General features: G+C 46.0%; 1 protein-coding gene across 1 annotated transcript in view; it reads right to left on the bottom strand.

Annotated features, from left to right (window-relative positions):
* The window catches only part of EXOC4 (exocyst complex component 4), a 394,313-nt gene that overhangs the window by 95,807 nt on the left and 271,358 nt on the right, over positions 1-27,148 (bottom strand). The window contains exon 11 of the mRNA XM_062634253.1: positions 18,404-18,623. Coding sequence (XP_062490237.1) covers positions 18,404-18,623 — 220 coding nt within the window. The remainder of the gene's footprint in view (positions 1-18,403; positions 18,624-27,148) is intronic.

The following is a 27,148-nucleotide window of genomic DNA, read 5'->3' as shown; positions in this document are numbered from 1 at the left end:
ACACCAAAGGTACCAAAGAGGTCAGTGGAAAACATGCTTTTATTAACCAGTTTCCACCAGCCTTACCTAAAGATTCCCATCATCCATTTAATCATTTGCTGCACCAAGGATACCTACGGTAGAAGAGAGATTTGAGCATCTTCCTGCAATAAGCTGGAACCATAAACACATTTTTAACTGCTTTTGCATTTTGTTTCTCCAGCAGCTCTCTAAAACTGATTGAAAAAGCAATTACAGCATTCAAGCTCTCTCTGCTCCTTCTGTTTTCATCTGCCTTTCCTAAGAGTGTGATACACAAAAATAAAGCAGGAAGGATGCTGGAGACTTCATGCGATCAGAAACAGAAGTGAAGAAAGAGCGGATATGGACAGATTGTAAAGAACACATCATAGAAGTGAAAAGTACCTTAAGCTGTGTCTTGACTGCTATTTTTACCATGATAAAGGTGCTTAAAGTTGCCTGCTCCTGCTTCATTACACAACTAAATGAAAAGATATTTTGGGGGCATGAACTAACTCTTGTGAGAAATGGCCTTTAAGATAAACAATTGCAAGGCATTGGGTCCAGCAAGCAGTTGTGGACTAACTAATATCTGGTATGTGTTCAGCAAGGCAGAGGATGAGGCAGGGAAGAGGCTTTGGACTGATAATGGCATGTTCTGGAGAGGATGTTCTCATTCAAAGTCCACCTGCAGAAGGCTGTCAGCTTCCAAATACATGGCCAGGTTGGACGGGGCTTGGAGCAAGCTGCTCTAGTGGAAGGTGTCCCTGCCATGGCAGGGGGTTGGAAGTGCATGAGCTTTAATGTCCCTTCAACACAAACCAGTCTGGGGTTCTATACTGCTTCTGCCTGTGGAAATTTTCCTCTGTTCCTCTGGATGCCAATCTCCAAAAGTGAAGATTTAAAGACAGACCCACAAGCTTCCGTCACTACTTTTTTTGCCTCACATCAGACCTTGTCTACACTGACCTGCTCCATGACACCAGTCACAATATCAACCACTGTAAAACCAGCTCCTTTTTGCTAGCAACACATGTAACCCAAGTTGCATGAACCCAAAGTTCAAAGAGCCTTGAATCGGACGTAAAGAACCCCAACCATAGACAAGCTGATTTTGACCCCAGCTTGTACAACGAACCCAGCTGTCAAGCTGCTCTGTGAATACCTGCTCCTTGCCTGTGCTGCCATGAACTTTCTGACTGCCTGTTTCCCAAGTTCCCTCCCATTCCTCCAGAGTCCAGCTTGTGAAGAGAAAGGGTTATCTCACAGACCTGGATCTGGAGCTGAGTTTTAGCAGCCCCTTAAAGCAAAGCAATGGTAGGGATGGGAACTGAGCCACTTCCTAAGACATACTCTGCTGCCTCCAGGCCTGCTTTTGTGTTCTGTTCTCCTTTGGTATCAACACTAATCTTGGATGTGTCACTTATCTGTCTCCAGTACATATATTTACAATTTATGGTTTCTTATGCATGGAAAATCCTCCCCTATCCAGCCAAGCCATCTCCACCTTCACTCAAATCTCTCCTGATCCCCTACCACCATACCTGCAAGAAAAGATGCAACGAAAGATGGCAAGTAAGGAATAACCTATAAAGAACCTTAAATTATGCCAGGCTATGAGTTATACCCAGTCACTGGGGATTTAGGGAAGGAAAAGGGGAAGAGAAGAGGCAATGATGTGGATCATCTGCAAAGCAAGCGGTCAAGTACGGATCTAGTACTGGCAGCTGAGGCTGGTGTGGAAGGTACCATCTACTGGAGATAGACTGGACTTCAACAGCATTTCCTTAAGGCCACCCTATGCCTTCAAGAGCTGCTTCTTTATTAGGAGCAAAGTGAAACAGCTAGTGCAAGGGAATCACAGAATGGTTTGGACTGGAAAGGGCACTAAGCTCATCTAGTTCCATAACCCCTACTATGGGCAGGGATGCCCCACACTAGACCATGTCATCCAAGGCCCTGTTCAGCGTGGTCTTGAACACTGCCAGGGATGGAGCATTCACCTTTTATTATTGGGAATAAACCTAAAAGAAAGCCCCAAAGTCTGTTGAGAAGCGTGTTTTTCACCACTGCAGTAAACTCAGGGGAAGATGCTCCTCTGCCATGATTTCACTGCATCAGTTTCAACACTTGCTAACCTATTAGGAGGAAAACACTCCAACCATTTTTCCTCATCAGAGGGGAAACAACCTCTCTCATTACCTAGATATGGATAAGTGCCAAATGACACAGGGTGGAAATGCACTTTAAAACAAAAAGCCAAGCTGATACCCATGTAAAAATGCCAGGATTGGAGGGAACATTGCACAGAGGTGTGGGAGGCTCAAACGAGCCCAAGATCATCCCAAAGGGATTCAAACCCTCATGTCTACTCCAGTGATGACCTGCCGGCACCACCAGCGTACGTTCCTCCTCTTTCTTCCTCTACCACTCTCATCAAACTCAAGCTACCCTAAATAAGTAAGATTAAACAGACAGATATATGTATTTTAGACCACTTTTGGAAGGCTTCATGATACCACAAATCTGTCATTGTTGTCTGAGCTCTGACCAAGACTTTTCCTTTCTGTTTCATGTACAAAGGAGTTGGAACATGAACTTAGCTGCAGGTTATCAAGGGATTTTGCTTTCTTGGCTCTATTATGGCAATTTATTTCTGTTTTCTTAGAGGTTATAAAAAACACGTCAGGCTAAGGCCAATGTTCAGCAAAACAAAAGCGAACGTGCTCTTAAATGCCACCTTCTTTTCAAGGCTGGATTGTTTCACGTTCAAGAGCTCTCATTCCCGTTATATCAAAAATCAGAGTTTATTTGGGAAGCTCCCATCTTTCCAGACACCCAAAGGTACCTGCCTGAGCATATCAACTCCTGGGTTAAACTGTCTGCATTCATCATGGCTTGAGTTCGCACACGAAGATTTGAGAAGGGCTTTAACCCACGCTAACTACAAGCGTGCTGATGACTAAAAAGGCCAATGTGGGATAGGCAAATCCAGCTGCAAAAAGCCCAGTGAAAGGTCTCCTTGGGTGGTATAGGTGGGGTGCAATTCTTTCTACGTTGTCTTTTCTCCTCGAGACTGGCTCTGCGTGAGCTCTCAAAGGAGTCAACGGCATTATGTATGGTGTGTCTCCAAGTCTCCCAATTGGAGGCCAAGGTGGACCACTGATGGTAGTCAATATGGCCACGACTAAGGTGTTGTTTCAGGGAGTCCTTATATCTCTTCTTTGGGGCACTTCTCTTGCGGCTACCGGTGGCAAGCTCACCATAAACCACGATTTTAGGGAGGCGGTGATCCTTCATCCTAGAGACGTGCCCTGCCCAGTGCAGCTGTGATTTCAGCAACAGGACCTCGATACTGGTGACCCTTTCCTGTTCGAGGACAGTGACGTTTGACACATAGTCAGTCCAATGGATGTTCAGAATTGTACGGAGGCAGCGCTGATGAAAGCGTTTGAGGAGTCGCAGGAGATGACGGTAGATAACCCATGGTTCAGACCCATAGAAAAGAGTAGACAGTACAATGGTTCTCCAGACACTGATCTTTGTACTTTTCTTCAGGTGTTTATTGCACCAAGACTCTTTTATGGAGTTTTCCGAAGGCTCTACATGCCTTTGTTATTCTGTTGTCTATCTCTGTCGATCGTGGCATCCGAGGAAATAATGCTTCCCAGATAGCTGAACTGCTGAACTGAGCTCTCACTCGCCGATGGTAATGTGGGCATGATGGTAATCTTCTTGTGGTGCAGGTTGGTAGAGAACTACTGTCTTCTTCAAGCTGACTTCCAGCCCAAAAAAAGCTCAGCCGCCTCCGCAAAGCAAGATGTTCAACGCTGCAGAGCTGCTTCTGTGTGGGCAACAAGGGTGGCATCATCAGCAAAAAGAAGTTCATGGACAAGATGATTTAGGGTCTTAGTGTGGGCCTTCAGTCACCTTAGATTAAATCAGCTACCATCAGTATGATATTGAATATAAATGGTGTTTTGTTCGTCGAGGTCTACCGTAGCCCTTTGGAGCATCATGCTGAAGAAGACTGTGAATAAAGTTGTTGCGAGAACACAACCTTGTTTCACACCATTGGTTATTGGGAAGGGCTCAGAGAATGCACTGCCATATCTGACTTGGCCTTGCTGATCCTCATGTAACAGAATAATCATTTTGAGGAACCTGGGGGGACAACCTACTCGTTCCAAGATCAGCCACAGGCCTTTTCTGTTCACAGTCTCAAAAGCTTTGGTGAGGTCAACCAAAGTTACATACATCCCCTTATTCTGTTCTCTACACTTTTCTTGCAGTTGTCTGAGAACAAATACCATGTCTGTGGTACTTCTATTAGCTCTGAAACCACACTGACTTTCAGGTAGAAGTTCTTCTGCGATAGCGGGTACTACTCTGTCTGCATTAGCTCACTGTCAAATCCACACTTGGATGGGAAAAGTCTTTCTCTCCTTTCCCAAACCTTTCCAGTTCTTTGTATCTCCAGTGCTCTGGTCCTGGTGAACTATTCAAGTCAAAATTAGCAGAGGAGGACTTGTAACTTGAAACGTGACTTGATGGAAAGCAGCTTTTCTGGCTGCTCTTCAGCCCAGCTGTGAAATGCAATGCTGAATGCTATTAAAGAGATGCTGAGCCCATATTCCCGGCTTGGGGCCGCGATATGGAAACTCCAATATGCATTTGTATCCATGCAGACAATTCATTTCAATTAAAGGAGATTCTGTTGGCCTTACAAACCATGCAAGTGCTGCCAAGTTATATTTAAGACCCTAAAAGACTGAGTAAGCCCTGACACCCTCCAGCTATGTGTTGGTCTGCACTCAACGTGGGTAGGTCCTGCTTGCTCGAGTCCATTTGTCATGGATATTCCTGCCTCTAACAGCAGGTTCTTATTTTCAGAGCATCAGCTGCTCAGTCTTAACCTCTTCTCTTTTTTCTTCCCCTTTTTTGTGCTGTTTTGGTTTTGATAGTTCAGACTGATCTCTGCTTTGTGGTATGGCAACTGCTCTGAGACCCATTCCTCATCCCTTCCAGTGGTTACGGGTAGATGGTTCACAGGAAGGGCTAAAAAGCATCGTCATGGCCAGAAGCATTTGAAGTTGCTTCGAACAGGGACATCTCTTAAACGTAGTGTGGTCCAGTGATTCGAAAAGGCAATGCTAACCAGGAAGCCACGGGCTATTTGTCACTCTGACAGCCCTTTTGTTAACTCTTTGAGGAGCTCACTCAACACCCAGCCCTCTCTTGTGGTACAAACTTTTCTATCTGCAAACTTCAGCTGTCTTCCTAAAGCATGTGGCTACTTCCCCTACTCACGGAAGGTGTCCCTGCCCGTGGCAGGGGGTTAGAACTGGATGAGCTTTAAGGTCCCTTCCAACACAAACTTCTGACACCTTCTCTTGGAGCACCTTGAGGCCGTTTCCTCTTGTCCCATCCCTTGTTCCTTGGCAGCAGAGCCCAGCCCCTCCTGGCTCCATCCTCCTGTCAGGCACTTGTAGGGAGCCATCAGGTCTCCCCTGAGCCTTCTCTTCTCCACACTGAACCCCCCAGGTCCCTCAGCCCTTCCCCATCACACTTGTGCTCCAGGCCCTGCACCAGCTCCAGTGCCCTTCTCTGGCCGCACTCCAGCAGCTCAGTAACTCTCATCTTCACTGCCTAACCAGGGTAATGGTGATCAAGAATATTTTTCATCTTCTACAAAGTGCCATGGAAAACAATAGAGCAAGAATTAAATATGAAATGCCAAACATTGAACACCAAAGAGGGGTGTTCAACGTGTCACCATAGAATAGCTCGGGTTGGAAAGGACCTTAAGATCACCCAGTTCCAACCCCCCTGCCATAGGCAGGGACACCTCACACTAAAGCATCTCACCCAAGGCCTCGTCCAGCCTGGTCTTGAACACTGCCAGGGATGGAGCATTCACAACCTCCCTGGGCAACCCATTCCAGTGCCTCACCACCCTAACAGGAAAGAATTTCCTCCTTAGATCCAATCTAAACTTCCCTTGTTTAAGTTTCAACCCGTTACCCCTTGTCCTATCACTACATCCTACCTGTAGTACAGCTTCTGACACCACCCTTACATAAGAATAAAACCAGTTAAGCAACAAAACCTCCATGACTTCTGCTAGAAGTGCTAGAGGCTTGAATGTTTGATTTGTTTCATTTTCAAGCTTATTTTCCTTTTAATTGTATGCAACTCGAGAGGTAATTGAGGCTGACGCTATTCATGTAGACAGCAGTCGGATGCAGCTGAATGACCATCTTTTTTTCTGCCTTTTAATGTTTAAATTGACATTATTTAGAGCTAATGGGATAGCTCTCATCTCACTCACACTGGAAGAAAGCCAGTGTAACTCCACTGACTTCAAGGTCAGTGGAGATTGTAATCTAGGATGTCATCTACCCAAATTCCATGCTTTGCAGTTCTCCCTTGTTCTTACCTTTTCCAGCAATTATAAGCAGCACCTAATTAATTAAAATAGAACACAGCCCAAGGCAGGGCTCTCCTGGATCATCTTACTCTATTTTCATTCCATGCAGCAGTTTACAGAGAAAAAAGGTCCCTGAATATTGTAATTAAATTCATAGAATCCACATAGAATCATGGAATGGTTTGGGTTGGCAGGGACCTTAAAGCTCACACAGCTCCAACCCCTGCCACGGGCAGGGACACCTTCCACTAGAGCAGCTTGCTCCAAGCCCCTGTGTCCAACCTGGCCTTGAACACTGCCAGGGATGGGGCAGCCACAGCTTCTCTGGGCACCCTGTGCCAGTGCCTCAGCACCCTCACAGGGAAGAGCTTCTGCCTAAGAGCTCATCTCAGTCTCCCCTCTGGCAGGTTAAAGCCATTCCCCTTGGCCTGGCCCTACAGGCCCTTGTCCAAAGCCCCTCTCCAGCTTTCCTGCAGCCCCTTTAGGCACTGGAGCTGCTCTCAGGTCTCCCCTTCAGGAGCCTTCTCTTCTCCCAGCCCAGTCCATCTCTCTCAGCCTGGTTCCAGAGCAGAGCTGTTCCAGCCCTCCGAGCGTCTTCCCTCTTGTGTTGGGAGCCCCCAGCGAGTCCTGGATGAGGCCCATAATGACCAGAACTAGGGCTGTAGGACTGGGACCACCAAGTGCTTCACGGTGCGGCTGCATGGGTGATGCAAGGGAAAAGCTTTTTCCCTCTGTATAAAGCCCATGCAGGTAAAAATCACAGCACAAAAGCAGATCATGTGCAAAACAAATTCCCATCCTGACAGCTTTGTGTGCACGAGCAGAACTATTATTACATTTGATATTTTCAACATGCAAGGGATCTATTTACACCTTAGTAGCAAGAGGGGAAACTTTTAATTTACTGCCTTCTCTCCCTTCTTTCAGATGTAAATTACAGCACTATTAACCTTTAAAGTGCTAGCAAAGTTTATACACTAGCAAGAACCTTTCTCCCTGTCAGTGGAAGGAAAACCATCAGGGGAGAAGGAACAGTGTGATGGCAGCATCTCCGCATCTGTTGTTCATCTTTTAATACTCCTATTGACAACTCCCTTCCTTCAAAATCACTGCTCCTTCTCTGCGACCATCCCACTTGCTTGTCAGGGAGGGGCAGCCCCTGACAAAAAAAGACTGGAGCTTCTTTACCTTCCCTTTGAACAATGGATTAATCTCTCTTTTGTTCTCTACCAGAACTGGGTGTCACATTTCAAAACGCACGTTTAAAACAGGTATAATTAAACCCCTGCAAAAAAGGAGGGAGGGAAAGACATTAGAAGCCAAGGTAGTAATAAAGGCATTTTCGAGCCTGGGAGGTACTTCGTGCCTCCCGCTCCGCACACAGCCACAATTACATTCCGCAGTGGAAATCAAAAGTAATTATAAAAATGAACTTTCCTTCAAAAAAAAAAATGAGCAGGTTGTGAAAGGATTTCCTCCTTTGAACATCCCAGCGCTTCAAAAGGAGGATGAGTTAGTGCTGACAACTCAATAAAGTAGCCATCAATTCTTTCAAATGCGACGGCTCTTCTCAGCCAGCACTTCTGATTAGGAAAACATTTCAGAAAGCAGAAATTAGAGTAATTCTTCCTAAATGAAATGGGCCCAGGCGCCAAATGCAAAAGCAAAAAACCCAAAGAATGCGACTTTCAATGAGCCTGGCAAGAACACAGAAAGTTTCTTCTTTTGAAGCCGTCTATAAAGTTGCATGAGATTGTGTTCCAGGCTGCATTTCATAGAATCAGCGAATGGCTTGGGTTGGAAAGGAACTTCAGATCATCCAGCTCCAACCCCTGCCATGGGCAGGGACACCTTCCACTAGAGCAGCTTGCTCCAAGCCCCTGTGTCCAACCTGGCCTTGAACACTGCCACGGATGGGGCAGCCACAGCTTCTCTGGGCACCCCCACAGGGAAGAGCTTCTGCCTTATCTCCAACCTGAACTTCCCCTGTTTCAGTTTGAACCCATCACCCCTTGTCCTATCACTCCAGTCCCTGATGAAGAGTCCCTCTCCAGCATCCTTGTAGCCCCCTTCAGACACTGGAAGCTGCTCTGAGGTCTCCACACAGCTTCTCTTCTCCAGGCTCAATAGCCCCAGTGTTCTCAGCCTGTTGATTTGGGTTTCATAAAGCAAACTAAACAGAGAGAAGGGAAAAAATATCTGTGCTGTTATGACAGACACAACCCTCAGCTAACGGATGCAGAGAGAGTCAAAATAAGCTCAACCAAGCCCCCAGACTCTACCACTGCTGTGTTTCAGATAAGCAAGAAATTAAACTTTCCTAGTGAAAAGTTCTTAACAAAACTCCTGGAGGGCTGTTTGTGATGGAGCGATACGGACCTCCTTTAAATAAAGGTTCACAAGACTCTGCCTTTGTAGGCACACACAGGTGGATGCTCAGAGCCTCCTGCACACTGCTCATCCATCACAGGAACAACCCTAGTGAAGCCAAAGCCCTGGTTTAAAAGTGAAGAAACACTTCGGAATAAAGGCAGCTGGAGGGAAGGAGGAAGCTGGGTGAAGTATCACTTCTGTGCCAGCTGGGTCTGAGATTTCCCACTTACTTCTCGGAAGCACCCTCAGGTTAAAGAGAAGGCCAGCGCTGCCTCTGCATCCCATGATGTGCTCTCCTGCCACGATGCTGTATGCTTAACGAGGCTGCAGATGAGGAATGTGCAGCTGAAGCTTTGAACAAACAGGAGGGTGGCCAAGCTAATGGCTTCTCCTCTGGACAGAAAGATAAGAGGAGCTGTTTGTGACAGCAGCCATGTGGGCTCAGCCATGTGAGGCAAAATGAGTATTTATGAGAGCAATACTAGAGCTGCAGGAGCCTGTCTGGCTTGGTTTGGGTAATTAAAACAATCAATCAAGGCCGGTGACCGAGGCTGGGGCAGATACATGGGGTTCACTGCCAACTTGTGAAACAAATATGACTGCAAGAAAAGAAAGTAGAATAAAAATAACTTGTGAGGAGTTGTGGTGGTTTTACTGCTCTTGGGATCACTCGTTCAGCTGTCACTGGAAACCAGCTGCACAAACGAGGTGAAGGTGAACACTAAATACCACATCGGGAACGGTCCTTTAAAAGGGTTCACCTTAATCATAGAATCCCAGACTGGTTTATATTGGAAGGGAGCTTAAAGCTCATCCAGTTCCAGCCCCTGCCATGGGCAGGGACGCCTTTCACTAGAGCAGCTTGCTCCAAGCCCCTGTGTCCAACCTGGCCTTGAACACTGCCAGGGATGGGGCAGCCACAGCTTCTCTGGGCACCCTGTGCCAGCGCCTCAGCACCCTCACAGGGAAGAGCTTCTGCTTTATATGCAGCCTAAATCCCCCCTGTTTCACTTTGAACCCATCACCCCTTGTCCTATCACTACAGTCCCTGATGAGTCCCTCTCCAGCATCCTTGTAGCCCCCTTCAGACACTGGAAGCTGCTCTGAGGTCTCCACGCAGCTTCTCTTCTCCAGGCTCAACAGCCCCAATGTTCTCAGCCTGTCTCCATACAGGAGGTGCTCCAGCCCCTGATCATTCTCACAATCATTTACATTTTCATCTCACTCCTGGAGATGCTGGCATTGGTTTTATCTTTGTTTTACACAGCAGCACCAGAACCATTTGACCTTGGATCTCCCAATATATATTGCAACATGCCCTGCACCCTGAGAGCCACCTCTTCTTCACCAGGAAGGACTTCTTTTGCCATTGAGCATTTGCCTCAGCATCCTCACAGGGAAGAACTTCTGCCTTCTATCTAACCTAAATTCCCGTTGACTTCTGTCCAAGCCATACATCACTGGATGCATAAAGACTGCAGGATTTAAAAATAAAACCCTATCAGAAAGAATAGGAAGGAATGAAGCAGACTATGCAAGTCCTTTCTCCCATCACCCTGAAATCTCATATTAATTCAGGAACAAAAGAGAAAGCGTAAAAGCCTTGGCAGCTCAATAGATTTACGGAGACAGGATTCGTCCAGAAGCTGTACAGGGAATTGCAATGAGACAGATAGGACCTGCTAGTGAGATGTCAATCTTCGAGGCCAAGAAGACTGTGACAGCTATCTTTTATTTCTCTCTTTTTTTCTTTTCCCCCTATTTCTTTGTTCTTCCTTTGCCAGCCACCTCCAGCATGCTGGAATTGGAGTATCTGTGTCTTTCCACTTTGGCTTGAGTCCCACTTATAGAATCATAGAATCGTTAGGGTTGGAAGGGCCCTTAAGATCATCAAGATCCATGGGCAGGGACACCTCACACTAAAACCATGTCACCCACGGCTCTGTCCAACCTGGCCTTGAACACTGCCAGGGATGAAGCAATCCCAGCCTCCCTGGGCAACCCATTCCAGTGCCTCACCACCCTTACAGGAAAGAACTTCCTCCTTATATCCAATCTAAACTTCCCTGTTTCAGTTTGAACCCGTTACCCCTTGTCCTGTCACTACAGCCCCTAATGAAGAGTCCCTCCCCAGCATCCCTATAGGCCCCCTTCAGACACTGGAAGGCTGCTATTAGTTGTATCAGAGAAATGACCAGAAAAAACAGAGAGAGACAGAAAATGCACAGAGGCAAAGTCAGTCCTCACCCATTCCAGCTCCCAGAGTGACCCTGAGGGCTACATGTCCCTTCTGCTCCCTCAGAGCAGCTGATCCCCGTGGATTCATGTTGGCCATGCACCTTCCCCTTGGCTGCCTGCTGCTCTTCCCACACAGCCCAAAAGATGAGGATGCTTTTGATAGCCAGAAGAGTCAAATATGACTCAAAAAAGACAGCTCTTAGAAGATGGGATTGACAGAGCGTTAATGCAGTTCACTCCCTGTCAGCGATGTGTCAGAAACCACTACTTCTCTCCAGCTTGTCCACCAAAAAATCTCACTGCAGGAAGATCAAAAGAGACAGCAGCCAACCTGCACCCTCCAACCCACCCTGAAAACACAAGGTTTGACCCCATTCCAACCAGGCTTCTCAGCCCCACAAGCTCATGAGGTTGTGCTTTTCCCATCTGAAGCTGCTGGTTCCCAAGAACGTTCAGGTCAGGTCATCACTTTTGGTCAAACTCGGAGCTTCAGGGTGGAAATAGAGCTTTCCTGGCTCACATCATCTTCTAAACCAACCCATCAGACACAAGCCTGAAAGCTGATGACCTAAATTCACACTGAAATATTGGACCCTAGAAACGATAGTGGCTGATGCACTACAAAAACAGAGGTTAGAGGCAAAGATGTGTTAGAAAAGCAGTCTTTGAATAGCAAGTTTTCCCAATTAAATTAAATACTTGAAAAAAAACCCACATTTAAGATTCAGTAATCAAAAGCACAATGGAATTGCTAAGAGGTACAAAACTGGGTGTTCTCCCTTTACGAACTGGTCTGCTTTGTCCATCACATCTTTTGATTAGACTCCTTGATAGAAGCCCCGCACACACACTTTCACCTCTAGTTATGTCAAGCCCATTGTGGCTAGGCTGACCCTAGGGAGGTGTGTTTTAATAACACTGGAGTAATTTAAACCAGAGATCAGCCCTAACAAGATACAACCACAAGTAGAAGGGTGAAGGCCATAATGTGGTCACTGGATCAGTTATTATGCTTCACACCTAATGTGCCTGACACAGATGCAAGAGCTGCATTGTATGCAGGCTTTGCATTTCCTCATCTAGAATACTACATGATTTACATGAAGACTCCTGGTCTGCTCTATATATCATACATGGGACATAATGGGCAACAGCAGCCAAAAACTGTGGCTAGAACAGCTTTCCAGCAGGAGAGCAGCCCAAAGGACCTCCATCTCTCTAAGTTTTCAAGGCTCACTGAGACAAAGTCATAATTGACCTAATCTGGTGTTGGGCAGGCTCTGGGTCTGGGCCAGGCCTTCAGGCAGATGACACCAACCTCCAGAGGTCCTTTCCAACCAATGTAATAGCAATACTATGATACCAGTTATGAAAACACTCAAATAATGGGTATAAAAGACCTAGAAATAATAGTAAGCCATCATTTATGAAGTTCAAATCCAATATGGATTGGCATGGGGAAAAACTGTGTTCAGCTACTTGTTGAGGTGAACAAAACAAGCTGGTGGTCTCAGGTAGGACCATGATCGAAGACATTTTGCACCCAACTCTAACTGTGTTCAAATGAGGACTTAGGTTCATTTCGAATGGAGCATGTTCTAAGTACAGCAGCAGTGATTTTTACCAGCTCTCCAGAAGTTTGTTTCAACAGCAGAGCAGTTCTCACACGTTCCAGATAGAAACCACATGGCCAAGACCAGCTTGGTGTTGAGCCTCAGGTCATGAAAGATGGGGAACATCAACCTGGACTCAGTGCTGAGTTAATGAGGGTTATACAGATTCTGGCTGACTCCAACGTGAGATTGCACCCTCGTAGGGAGAAGACACCCAGCAACTGCAGGGATTAATAGGCTACAGAGACCTCAACCTTGTGAGTGTTTCCTTCAGGTCAATCATGAGTCACATTCGTGGGATGGTTTGCGAAAGCTGACTTTGCTTTTGCACATCCAGAGAGAAAGAAAGGAATCCTGCCTTCGAGGTGTGCTGTTTCAATGGGTTCATATGCAGCTTAAAGCCATTTCCCACTTGGGCTTTACTGAATGTGCAAGTTAAACTTGGGGTTTCAAATAAATTGAAGCACTGCCATTAACAGCTAGACTAAAGCTAGCAATCGCTTTTATAAACCCCTCGTGATCAGCCGCAGCGAAGCACTTCCACATCTGCAAGATGACTTATATGGGAGCCCTGTAAATGCTTCTGCGAAAGGCAATAACCACAGTAAATGTTCTCCCCCCAGAGGAAAAATTAGCTAAAGAAATACTGAAAGCAATAGGGAGATTCAGGCTTTCATGGAGAGGCAGTTTGGTCTCTCATTTCAAACCGAAACAGAAGATTCAGCTAGAAACTCTGCCATGGACTCAGCTGGTGGGTCTTAACCTGCTGACATGTTGGCTGTGGGATGGAAACAGATAGACCACACAGGGGATGACAACATCTGCAAAGCACTTCATGCTGGTTTAGACCCCATGTCACTGTAAAAACACTGAAATGGGAAGACCAGAACCACTGGTGCTGCCTCAAAAGTCATATCTGAATGGGAAGTACCCACCTGACCAGTCATGCCTGCTCCCCAATGGAATTTGATCACTGCAAGCCAACTTGAAAAGACAACTAATACTAATAAATAATATCTACTCACTATCAAAGCATATGCCCATCACTACTGGTGAGCCATTTAAACACCACTCACTGTGATCATTCTTCTTCTTCTTAACGCCCAGTATTCTGATGGGAAGAAAACATGCCAAAGCTACCAGTGATGTCTCCTTGGGAAGTCAAAAGTGAGTGATTACATGCATGCCATAAACAGTAATGGGTGATGGGATAATCAACTCCAGCAAGTCATTATCCTGCAAACAGCTCCACACTCTGACTTTTTAAGGAGTTTTTACCTGGATTTTCAGCCTCTGGAGCTTGGCCAGAGCACTATCACACCTTCCATCTACACAATACTGCTGTAAGGCAATGATCACGCTGATGCATTCAGGTTGGATATAAGGAAGCTCTTCCCTGTGAGGATGAGGAGACCCTGGCACAGGTCTCCCCAAAAAGTGGCAAATGCTCCATCCTTGGCAGTGTTCAAGCCCAGGCTGGACAAAGCCTTGGGCAACATGGTCTACTGTGAGGCGTCCCTGCCCATGGCAGGGGTTTGGAGCTGGATGATCCAACTGGTCCTTTCCAACCCAAACCATTCTAGGATGCTATGCCTTAAAGGAGAAGTCTCACTTGGCTGCTGTGGAATGGAAAGAGCAAAGCAACTTGCACTTTTCTTGTCAGATGGAGACAGGGCAAGAGATTTTTAAGGCCAGTATTAGTAGTGACCACCTAGCTGGAAAGATTTATCACCTTGACATGAACAGTACAAGAAGAGGCTATAAGAAGCTGTTAAGCTGCTTGTAGCCTAATTTAGTATTGATTTAAACAACTGCAGTCTGAAGCTTAAGACAGAGTAATTTTGAGCCAAATTAGTTTCAGGGTTATTGTCCAGAGAAGCTGTGGCTGCCCCATCCCTGGCAGTGTTCAAGGCCAGGTTGGACACAGGGGCTTGGAGCAAGCTGCTCTAGTGGAAGGTGTCCCTGCCCGTGGCAGGGGTTGGAATTGCAGGAGCTTTAAGGACCCTTCTGACGCAAACCAGTCTGGGATTCTCTGATTATTCAGTCACTCCTAAAAAGAAAAGGATTCACAATATTATACGTTTAAGGATGTGAGAATGGAAAACAAGACCACCTACAATGGTTTCTAGGGTTTTTTTAAAGCATAATCTTTACAGAAATGGATGATTCATCGCTGAGGACAGGATGGCACAGGATGCTAGAAAACCTCTTATCTATAAGCTAATTCAGTTCTAACACGTGCTGATAGCTATCGAAAAGCAGCTCTTATCAGCCTGTGCAGTGGGAACTGATAATTCTTGAGTCGTATTTAAATCACAGCCACAGGAGCTTAAGAAAGATCTTCAGGATAGAAAAGGGTGGGATGTTTGAACCATGACCACGGGTAACACAAGACAGGACAGAGAAGCACAGTACTGGAAGAGAAGTGCCAGGCTCATTCACTCTCTACACACTCTATTTTCATGGTACCCATGAGGTGAGAACGGCAAAGATTCCAGGCTCCAGGACTGCCAGTATAGAAATAGCCTTTTATTTCCCCCCCTCCGTTAATGTAAAATCAATAGCATTATTTTAGGGAGCTATTTGGATGACTTGGTTCAAAGAGGCAGCAATTTTTCTTCTCTTTGACAAAATTACCCTTGTCTGATGTCGGGAACAGGCAGCCCTTCTGACCATGTACATTCAGACCAAGAATAATTCCAGTTCAAAATGATTTCCATCCATCATGAGAAACAAATTACAGGAAGTGGATGAGAAAATCCCCAACCATTCTGACTCTTCAACCTCACGTGAACTTTAAGAGAATGTATTGATATTATAGACCACATTTTCGTGGCTACAAATGAAGCCATCATCCACAAAAAACCACATCACTGCATTAAGAACCCAACTCAAATCTGCTAAGGTTAACAACCTCCCTGGTTTTGCTCCAAAGCTGATGGGTTAATGTTAACATGAAGTATTTTCAGCTCTTGAGAAGGTCAGATGCCTGCGCAGGTTGAGTTTGGGTTCTCAATCAGTTTAATCCTCAGAAAACAAAGGAAAGGCAAACAATACAAAATACAACACAGAATATACCTATTAGTTTCCATATCTCTCAAAAGGAACTCTGAATAACATCTTTAGAAGAATCAGACTATGAATCAGTAGAGTTCTGCTCTACTTCTAACTCACAGCTTCAATCTTCAGATACGCTTCCTGTTGCGGAAGCCAAAACTGCCCTAACATTGATTTCTTTTTCAACCCTTGCTCTTAAAATCAAGTCTTGGAAGAGCTCTATCTACATCACAGATACGGCATATTCCCTTTTTTGCTAGGCACGTACAATGGTGACTGCAACTGGCATTGCAAATAACTGCAAAGTAAGGCTGGGATTCCTTCCCCAGCGCAGCCCCTCTCTGCTGTGCTCCAGCCATAGAATCATGGAATGGTTTGGGTTGCAAGGGACCTTAAAGCTCCTCCAGCTCCAACCCCTGCCACAGGCAGGGACACCTTCCACTAGAGCAGCTTGCTCCAAGCCCCTGTGTCCAACCTGGCCTTGAACACTGCCAGGGATGGGGCAGCCACAGCTTCTCTGGGCACCCTGTGCCAGCGCCTCAGCACCCTCACAGGGAAGAGCTTCTGCCTAAGAGCTCAGCTCAGTCTCCCCTCTGGCAGGTTAAAGCCATTGCCCTTGGCCTGTCCCTACAGGCCCTTGTGCAAAGCCCCTCTCTGGTCCCTCTTCAGACACAGCCTGCCCTTGTGCCCATGCCCTCTTCTCATCTTATGTTGCATGTGCTCAACGAGCACTGAGGCTGAAAAGCAATTTTCCTGTGGGTAATTATTTACTACAGGTTGTATTCTTCCACTTTAGGGTTTTGATAAGTGAGTTTCTGAGAAGGCTGCTAAAGCTGTACCTTGGCAAGGAAATAACCCAGGGATGCTGCGCTGCTCCAAAACACCATTTGAACTCCGGAAGATAAATCATGTAAATACACTACTGGTCCCTTTCTAAGGAAGCTGTTCCCTCTAAAGACTGCTGAAAATCACTGGAATCTAATTTTGCTTTGTCTCTGAAAGAACCATCCCATACTCACAGCACCAGGACAGGTATAGAGTTAATGACCACTAAACCATGCAAAAACCCTAGGAATTTCCCCCAAATAACAACAGTTATTACTATTATTATACATTATTAAAATATACACACATTTTACAGCTATAAGCAAAGATAGAAAGCAGCCAGATAAACCTTGGGAGATGCATGCTGCTTCCTAAGAACTTTGTAAATATTATTCATCCCCAAAGAGTGATTTTAGAGATCAGAGAGAATTTAAAGGGATTAAAAGAGCTTAACCCAAATCACAGCAGAAGTCAGAGAATGCTCCATCCCTGGCAGTGGTCAAGGCCACATTGGACAGAGCCTTGGGTGACGTGGGTTAGTGTGAGGTGTCCCTGCCCATGGCAGGGGGGTTGGAACTGGGTGATCTTAAGGTCCTTTTCAACCCTAACTATTCTATAATTCTATGATTCTATGATTCTGTGACTGTGAGCTTATTCCTTTCAGTCCCATGCAACACGTATAACTCAGAATTTGGAGGCAGGCTTCCATATTGCCCAGCCACCCACGTAGCCAGGATGACAACTGTGCGGGTTGCCATTATCACTACTCCACATTAGAGTTCCAAAAAGCTGTTTTAGAAGAGGCTTCTCACCTAAATACTCTAACCTCAAAGCCAAATCTCTCAAATCTCCCTTATCTGCCTGAGGAAGCAATACAGCTGCCTTGCTGCAGCAGCAACACATCAGTCACACACGCTGCACCTGGGAGGCAGCAGACCTTATCTTTGCTCCTCCTGGTAGTTCGGCATGTGTATTTAGTCCAATCCCACACCTCTGTGATTTGCAGAACTTCTAAGGGGGGATACATTACTGAAAATAAACCTCTCTGGTAGCTGTTCAACAAAGCTGGTATCAGTTTGTCCTGACGGCTAAAAGGCGCTTTAAGAACGTCATGTGCCAGGCAAGACGCAAAGATGCCGTTAGCTTGACATATGTAGCAAGAGAGATACATCCTCTTGCACAAGGAAAACATTGAGCCTGTGTACACCTACACAGCTGCATAGAGATCAGAAATGGAAAGGCTACACTAGCAGTGACACCGGAATAGATCATGGATTCAGATTATATGTTGAAACAAGTCTTGTGGGTCATAGCAGGCTAGAATCCCAGACTGGTTTGTATTGGAATGGACCTTAAGGTTCATCTGGTTCCAACCCCTGCCACGGGCAGGGACACCTTCTACTAGAGCAGCTTGCTCCAAGCCCCTGTGTCCAAACTGGCCTTGAACACTGCCAGGGATGGGGCAGCCACAGCTTCTCTGGGCACCCTGTGCCAGCGCCTCAGCACCCTCACAGGGAAGAGCTTCTGCCTAAGAGCTCATCTCAGTCTCCCCTCTGGCAGGTTAAAGCCATTCCCCTTGGCCTGGCCCTACAGGCCCTTGTCCAAAGCCCCTCTGCAGCTTTCCTGCAGCCCCTTTAGGCACTGGAGCTGCTCTCAGGTCTCCCCTTCAGGAGCCTTCTCTTCTCCAGGCTGACCCAGCCCAGCTCTCTCAGCCTGGCTCCAGAGCAGAGCTGCTCCAGCCCTCGCAGCATCTTCTTGGCCCTCCTCTGGACCTGCACAAGCAGGTCTACATCTCATTGGATGCACAGCAAGCTCATGGCTAGACACAGACAGTAAGGGATGCACTGGCAGTTCAATCAGCTCCTACCTGCAGAAGAGGCCGCTGCACTCCAAGGATCTTCATGGTATCAGCATTAGCCAGGATTTTCAGGGGATCAGATGCCTTTGTGACGCTTTCAATCTCTTTATTGATCTCAGCCAGGACCTGGTTGAGGAAGATGTTCTTGATGTACATGGTGAGGAACTCACGGAGCGGACACTGCTTGCTTGGGCCAAGTTCCATGGCGTGCTCTATCTCCTGGATAAACCTGGAAAACAGAAGGGGAAGAATGCAACGCAGATAAAGCATGTGGTTACTCTAAATGTGTTAGTCTTGCCTTTGCCATACCTACATCTCAGTGGCAAGCAACAGCAATGGGGGAATGAGTATAGACTGCACCAACAGGAGACATGAAGAGCAGAAAGATCTATAAGGTAGCCTGCAAAGAATAATGGATAAAATGCCAACAACTGGTGAGACAAAGACTCCACGGCTGGAGAAGAACAGACAGAACGAGGGACTGGAGAAAATCCACAATCCAGGCACAATTCCTATTTATTTATCCCCAAATCACCAACTGCTTTATTTGAGATGTACTGGAAAGATGTCTTTTGAAATAAAACAACTTTAAAAACTTGAGGGTGCCAGAAATCCCTTTGGAAAGGAAAACGTCCTACTTGGGTTGGTCACTTGATTCCCACAGGTAGGTTCCCCATCTCCCATCTCTAATCTGAATAGAAGTCTATCCCAGCTCAAAGCCTAGAGGTAACACTGAGAAAAGCAATGCATGGGTATTATGCTGCCATCATACTACATTATGCATGACTGTATGATGCTCTATTTTTATTATGTGCTATTGTTTCATCCTAGGATCCCATTCCTGCACACTCAGAATGGCATGCCGATTCTGGGACTATTTTAACACAGGATGTTTGTCATCTCCTCCTGTAAAAGCTTTTTCAGTGACGCCGTTTAACACATGGGAGCTTCTTCTAGAAATTACTTTGTCATTTCTTTAACTTACATCCCAGGCAATGAAATTAAGTCTGCTTTTCAAAGCTGCATGTATCAGGAGTCATAATGAATCACAGAATCCCAGCTTGGTCTGGGTTGGAAGGGACCTCAAAGCTTATCCAGTTCCAACCCCTGCCACGGGCAGGGACACCTTCCACTAGAGCAGCTTGCTCCAAGCCCCTGTGTCCAACCTGGCCTTGAACACTGCCAGGGATGGGGCAGCCACAGCTTCTCTGGGCACCCTGTGCCAGCGCCTCAGCACCCTCACAGGGAAGAGCTTCTGCCTTATCTCCAGCCTGAACTTCCCCTGTTTCACTTTGAACCCATCACCCCTTGTCCTATCACTCCAGTCCCTGATGAAGAGTCCCTCTCCAGCATCCTTGTAGCCCCTTTCAGACACTGGAAGCTGCTCTGAGGTCTCCATGCAGATTCTCTTCTCCAGGCTGACAGCCCCAGTGTTCTCAGCCTGTCTCCACACAGGAGGTGCTCCAGCCCCTGATCATTCTCACAATCATTTACATTTTCATCTCACTCCTGGAGATGCTGGCATTGGTTTTATCTTTGTTTTACACAGCAGCACCAGAACCATTTGACCTTGGATCTCCCAATATATATTGCAACATGCTCTGCACCCTGAGAGCCACCTCTTCTTCACCAGGAAGGACTTCTTTTGCCATTGAGACACCTCTAACCATTCCAGTGTGGGTAGCATGGGTCAGAGATGCCTCACCACTACCTATTTTCCCAAACAACTCAATGAGGTCTGTTTAATTACCCATAATCTTCTACTTCCATGTTCAGCACTCCAGAGGAGGCAGCTTCCCTTCAGAGGGCTGGCTGAGGGGCTCCTGTCAATGTCAGCAGCACGATTTCTTTCAAGTCTGAACAATTTGCTCCCTAAAGCCTCTGCAGCATTGACTCCATCAGTCTAGAGCGACACATTTGGGCTGATGCAGCTCTTGCTTCCAAAGGGGGACCCATTCTCTGTTAAGCCTGAAGACTGCTGCTCCAAAAAAGAGATGCTGCATGGAGAGAAGTGCGAGGGATGGCAGCTTTATTCCCTGCCTTTCACAGATCAATAAAGTGAATCAGCTCCATAAAACAGGGAAACAACAAGTCATCTGGGAACAGAGCGGGGAGACCACCACCAAGCTTATCTCTGAGATAACAGACCCAATGTCACCAGCTTCGAGTGACAGCCACTGATGTCCTTAAGGGATCACTGTCAGGGTTGATGGGGCTGTATTAAACTAACTTGCCATATCTTTTCATGTCTGCCAATAAATTTGCTGCCCTATGAGCTTATTTACCCAGTCCTTTTGATGCATTAAACGCACAGAAGAATATGAATTATACCATTGTACCTCCTTCAGTTGGGAAAGGAGGAGCCCAGCAGCTTGAATTTGAAACAAGCAACCTTCAATGAAGAGAGGAAAACAACTTTTGAACACTTAAAATCCAGCATGCTCTTAAAACTCCTTAAACCAACATAAATAGAAGCTAACTTTAAGAGAGAGAATGGCCACGTTCAATAGCAGCAGACTATTAGAGCTCAGATGTGCTGACCTACAGCAACTCCTTATCCCGCAGTAACTTGATGGTGTTTCTATGTGTTCCCAACACCAGACACTAAATTGCTTGTGTGAGGCCACTGGAAAGGTCAGTGCTAGCTAAATGGCAATCAGGAATCTTTGTTTCCCAGTACCTGGCATTAATCACCACTTCAGATCTCTTCTAGAAGACCTGTGCCTTGATTTCCTACCTTGATTAGAGAACTAAGTCCTGGTGGTTGTGCTAACAGGCTTGAATTCCTTGGCATGGACAACAGTGGCTCACTTCATACTGGTAAGAATCAAAAGTATATCCCCATTTTACTTGATACAAACCATAAAGTAATCACACATTATGAGAAAGCTGCTAGACAGCAATGACTGTGAGAAGAGATTTTACGAGTGTTCGGCAACACTTGTGGTAAAGAAAAAATGGTCAAGAGCTTAGGAAAGCAGATTTAAACTTGGTATCAGTCAAAAGTTATTAAGACTGAAACTGTGCCCAGCATGGAAGACCAGAGGATATGGATGAGAGACCTTAAGTTTCAATGTTCGAGGATAACTCAATTAAATGATACTGGTGATGAAAACCAGACATTTTCTGAAGTCTTCACTGAATCAAAAGATCTCTACCAAGGAAAATGGAAGTAGAGAAAAGGTGAAGAAAAATGTAGTATGGATGGCAGAGCACCACTTAAGAGTAAGCAACAGCCCTAAAGGTTCACAGATTTGATATTCCAATGGTGCAAGTACACTACCACTTAGTACAGCCTAAAAGGACAACTGAGATTCAATTTCCTATGATCTGCCGTGGTTCAGAGATGACCTCACCATGTGTTTCACCAGCCATGCTGAGCCCCCCATCTGCTCTGAAAATGGAGCACTTGAGGCAGCCACTGTGCAGCTCCAGCCTTCATCCCACCAGGAGGAAAACCCCACCGAGCACGCAAGCAGGGTGCGCACAGAAGCATCACATGGACATCACATTTGCACTAAGAATCCTTCTAGCATATTACACTGCAACAGTGATGCACCCTACATGTTCTGTATTAGAAGGATTATTCAGAATGCCATTAAGTACAACTGGCTCCCTCCAAGTGCCTGAGAGGAGGATGGAGCCAGGAGGGGCTGGGCTCTGCTCCCAAGGAACAAGGGATGGGACAAGAGGAAACGGCCTCAAGCTGCACCAGGGCAGGTTTAGATGGAGCTGAGGAACAATTCCTTCCCCAGAGGGTGCTCAGGCATTGGAACAGGCTGCCCAGGGCAGGGCTGCAGTCACCGTCCCTGCAAGTGTTCACACACCTCAGTGCCATGAGTTAGTGGTGGCCTTGGCGGTGCTGGGAACAGTTGGACTGGATGAGTCTTTTCCAACCTCATTGATTCAATGATTCTATAAAGATGTCAAAAAAAGCAATCTGACCCATGGCTATCGCAGAGATCAGCGTTTATGTCTCAGTGTGAACCACTTACATGACAAGAAACCCCAGTTTGGTCAACGACTTACAGAAAATCAAAGGGGAGAAAACTCTGGCACTTGAATAAAGCAGTTAGATTGGGACACGGTTCTTCAAACTGGTTTTGGATCTATCCACATGTGCATAAATCCATATGACCAAAAGAAACCTCAACCCAAAAACACTGTGATGGTGAAAGGCTTTGTCACTGAGCCCTTTATATCCTACTATTTTCTTTTTACTCTCCAAGGAGGGCAATCTGCGATACAGCTCACTGTAAAAAGGGGCCATAAAGAAGGCCTTGGAGGAACAGCTTTGATTCACTTTCCATTTGCTTTGATGATTCCACTCGGAAAAGAACCATTCAGTTGTAATTGAGCAGGGTTTCTGAAATACTATCAACAACTACACTTAAAATCATCTCTCACTGGCACACAAAAAATGGGGAGAAAGCTACAAAGGTTACCATGCTGTGGGGTGTATTCTCTGAATGTGAGGGAATGAGCCATGTGGAATGTTCAGGAAGGAAAATCTCCCTGCTGCTGAGGAATGCTGTGGTTTAAGCCCAGCTGGTAACTCAGAACTGCTCCCAGAGGGATGGGGAGGAGAATCAAAGGAATGTAACTCCCATGGGTTGAGATAAGAGCAGGCCAGTAACTAAGGTATAACACAAACCACTGCTGCTGCCACCAATAATAATAATGATAAGGGAAATAACAAGGAGAGAGAATACAAAACTAAAAGGGGAAAGGAAAAACAACAATAAAAGACCAGTGATGCACAGTACAATTCCTCATCACCCTCCGACTGACACCCTGCCCAACCCAAGCAATGATCTGGGCCTTCCAGGTAACTGCCCCCAGTTTATATAGTGGGCATGACGTGCTGTGGTATGGAATACCTCTTTGGCTAGTTTGGGTCAGGTGTCCTGTCTCTGCTTCCTAACAGCTTCCCCTCCTCCCTGGCAGAGCATGAGGCTCACAAAGTCCTTGACTGGAGTAATCATTACTTAGCAACAACTAAAACCATCGGTGTTATCAGCATTGTTCTCAGGCCAAAGCCAAAACACAGCACTGCACCAGCTACTAAGGGGGAGAAAAATGACTGCTGCTGCTGAACCCTGGACAGGAACTACACTCATTTAACACAACCACCATGTACATCTGACCTGCAAAATGCTTTCCCTGAATAAAAATTCAGAGCAAGGTGTATCATAGAATCACAGAATGGTTTGGGTTGGAAAGGACCTTAAGATCACCCAGTTCCAACCCCCCTGCCATGGGCAGGGACACCTCACACTAAACCATGTCACCCAAGACTCCAGCCAACCTGGCCTTGAACACTGCCAGGGATGGGGTAGTCCCAGCTTCCTTAGGCAACCTGTGCACCTTATCCTGCATTCAGAACCTGCAATCTCTAAATGATGCACGCTTCTTAACTTGTTTTATCCTCCTTGGAAAGCATTTGAGGTGATTTGCGGCTGCAATTAAGCATTCCCCTTAGACAGAAAAACACTTTCAGGAAAATGAAGTCTCTTTTTGGAAATGACAGTCATTTGGATGAGAAAAGGCAAAAAGAAAGACAAACCATTTCAGCAAATTTAATTCATTCCAACTCACAACTTCCTCGGCTCAGAGGCCTGTTTTACCTAGGCTCAAAGTGCGTAATAAAACCCATAAAGCCTAAAAAGGCTTCACGGATAGATAGAGAAACCTACAACTCTCACCTTCCCAAGGCTTTTTGCCGTCTTCTTGTTATCAAATGTCTTCCAAGGTATCGTTAAAAGAAGCTGAAGACGTGTCACTGCAAGTGCATAACAACTACTCTGTTCTTAATGATGATGATAATATTACCTGAAATCCCCTCCTCAAACAAATGAATGACAGAAAATAACCGTAAAATATTCTGAAACCTCATTAAGAAAATTTTTACAGACATTCAGCCCAAATTTACATCTCAGCTCGTTTCATTTTTTGTATGATCCTGAACTGTTCTTTTCCCTCTTAGTCACAAAACATCCAAGTACCTGGAATGAACCTTCCACAAAGCAAGGAAACACTAAGGAAACAGCAGAAAGCCTTTGAATTGGATACTGAACTGAATCCCAAACTGGCTGCTCAGACAAGGAAATCAGAGATAAAATACCCAAGACAATAGCTTCTTGAAGGGTTGAAGACACGTTTAAACCAACAGACAAACCTGGAAGACCTCAGACTGCCCATTCCCCATCCAAAAAGCCTTCCCACCTCAACAGTGGGTGTTTTGGGAGAGGGCCAGCAGAAGGCACAGCAACAGATGATGTTCTCCTGGCCGAGCTGTTTGATAACCAACAAGGTACAGCTCTGAGTCTTCATTTATCACCCTTGTGATAGCAGGGTCAAGCAATCACAACAACTACGTGCCACCAAACTGGTGGATATTTCAGTATATTCACTTCACATAGAATCACAGAATCATAGAATAATTAGGGTTAGAAAGGACCTTAAGATCACCTAGTTCAATCTTGTTGGATTAAACCTACTTCTTGTCCATCCCAGAGTGTGGTCCATCCTCTAACTCCTCCCTCCTCTGCCCAAGTGAGAGTCAGCGATGCTCCCACACCCAGAAGTACTGACCATAACATAGATGGGCAAATCACAATAAATACAGTTAAAGTTAAAAAGTTCACTACAGCACAGACCACAGAGAGTTTGTTACTGGATGATTCTCCACCTCTACTCTGCTTTTGTGAGATACATACTGGGTTTTGTGAAACAAAAAGTTCCCCATGACCCAGTTTCAGTGTATGCTTGAGCCCAGACCCCCCCATGTGCTGGGCTGCACCTTCAGAGCGTGAGCAGCAGCTCAGGGAGGGGATCCTGCCCCTCTGCTGTGCTCTGGGGACCCCCCCTGCAGTCCTGATCCAGCTCTGGGGCAGCAGCACAAGAGGGACGTGGAGCTGTTGGAGCGAGTGCAGAGGAGGCCACGGAGATGCTGCGAGGGCTGGAGCAGCTCTGCTCTGGAGCCAGGCTGAGAGAGCTGGGCTGGGTCAGCCTGGAGAAGAGAAGGCTCCTGAAGGGGAGACCTGAGAGCAGCTCCAGTGCCTAAAGGGGCTGCAGGAAAGCTGGAGAGGGGCTTGGGACAAGGGCCTGTAGGGACAGGCCAAGGGGAATGGCTTTAACCTGCCAGAGGGGAGACTGAGATGAGCTCTTAGGCAGAAGCTCTTCCCTGTGAGGGTGCTGAGGCGCTGGCACAGGGTGCCCAGAGAAGCTGTGGCTGCCCCATCCCTGGCAGTGTTCAAGGCCAGGTTGGACACAGGGGCTTGGAGCAAGCTGCTCTAGTGGAAGGTGTCCCTGCCCGTGGCAGGGGTTGGAACTGGAGGAGCTTTAAGGTTCCTTCCAACACAAACCAGGCTGGGATTCTATGATTCCATGAATACCAATCAAATAGGTACTAAAGTAACAGAAAGCTCATTATTTTGTATAAAAACTTGACTACAGAGAATTATTTTGGGTACATTAGCAGTTACCCCTGGATTGATGTTTCACTGAGGAGCATGCTGCTGATAAATATTGTGCCTATATGCAAGATCATAGAGCTGCATTTGTATGAAATCAGTCCAAAGGGAGCTCTATCCAGAGGACAACAGCAGAAATAAAGGTTTCAGCTCTTCTCTAGGTGACCCAAAACATGATTAAAACTGTAATTAGCATAAAAAAGTGCAAACAGCTCTGGGACACTCAATGGAGATTTGGCTACGCTAAGTGCATTGAAAATCTTCGAAATACCAGACAAAACCCCAGTAAATAGGCAGAAAACATTGATTTTCTGCTATTTTTAAATATCATACAGTGTAGAAAACATCCAGAAAGGCAATTTCAATGGAAAATAACTACTGTTAACAGAAAACACCAAATCTGGGGCATTTTGCAGTAAAATAGTAAGGTTCCAGCTTAACAGGAGTAACTGGCAGTAGCAGCCAGACTGGTGTCTGCAACACCAAGCTGTGCTGATGGGTTATTTCATCAAATGGCCAGATTCTACTGTCAGTCCCCATCACTTCAGTCCCTCGCCTATACAAACACAACTCCCCAATGAAAACCAGCTCAACTACTCGATATAGCTCTTTCCATTACTGTAAAGGCTTCTGAGTATGTCCCCACCGAGCTGACAGCTTTAGCACTGGAAGATGAAAGCATCCAGAGCTTCTATTTTTTAACAGTAGCTAAAAAAAATAGGAGCTTTGAAGAACTGATGTCTGTGTTGTAGTCGCTCAACCATGAGATTGAGGTAAGAAAGACTTCCTTCCCATGCAGGTGTAATAGAAAAGCATTCCATTGCCTCTGAGGTGCTGCAAACAGCACATGCACTCAGAAAAACATTACACTATAATTTGGCTCTCTTCTTGTGCTAAAAATAGTGCTTATTTAATGCTCACCTATCACCTTAAACCCACAGCTTTCTGACTTTGTGCAGGTATCTTAGGGCAGACAAAGTGCAATCTCTTCCGATGTCTCCAGGGGGGAATATTGGCTTGTATTTGGACCACAGGATGTAGAGCCAGAACTAAGTAGTAAAGCCTCATAATGTATAGAAATGCTTTTATCATACCCTACAGCCTTGATGCCCCTCACTGAGCCAGACCCATGAGGAACAGCTGAATCACAGTGGATTTGGGGAGGCCAAACCTTGGTGGCAAATTTTAATGTCCCAATTCCAGTCTTTTCAAGCGCATCATTTGCACAGCACCTCACATTTCCATCCCCCTCCTCCTGGCTTCACAACTGCTTCCACTT

This window comes from Pezoporus occidentalis, unplaced genomic scaffold (assembly GCF_034315485.1).
Source record: "Pezoporus occidentalis ecotype Australia unplaced genomic scaffold, CSIRO_AGI_Poc_V1 ctg42, whole genome shotgun sequence".
Classification (NCBI taxonomy): domain Eukaryota; kingdom Metazoa; phylum Chordata; class Aves; order Psittaciformes; family Psittacidae; genus Pezoporus; species Pezoporus occidentalis.
The sequence above is the reverse complement of the archived record's forward strand: the minus strand, read 5'-3'. Positions and strand labels throughout refer to the sequence as shown.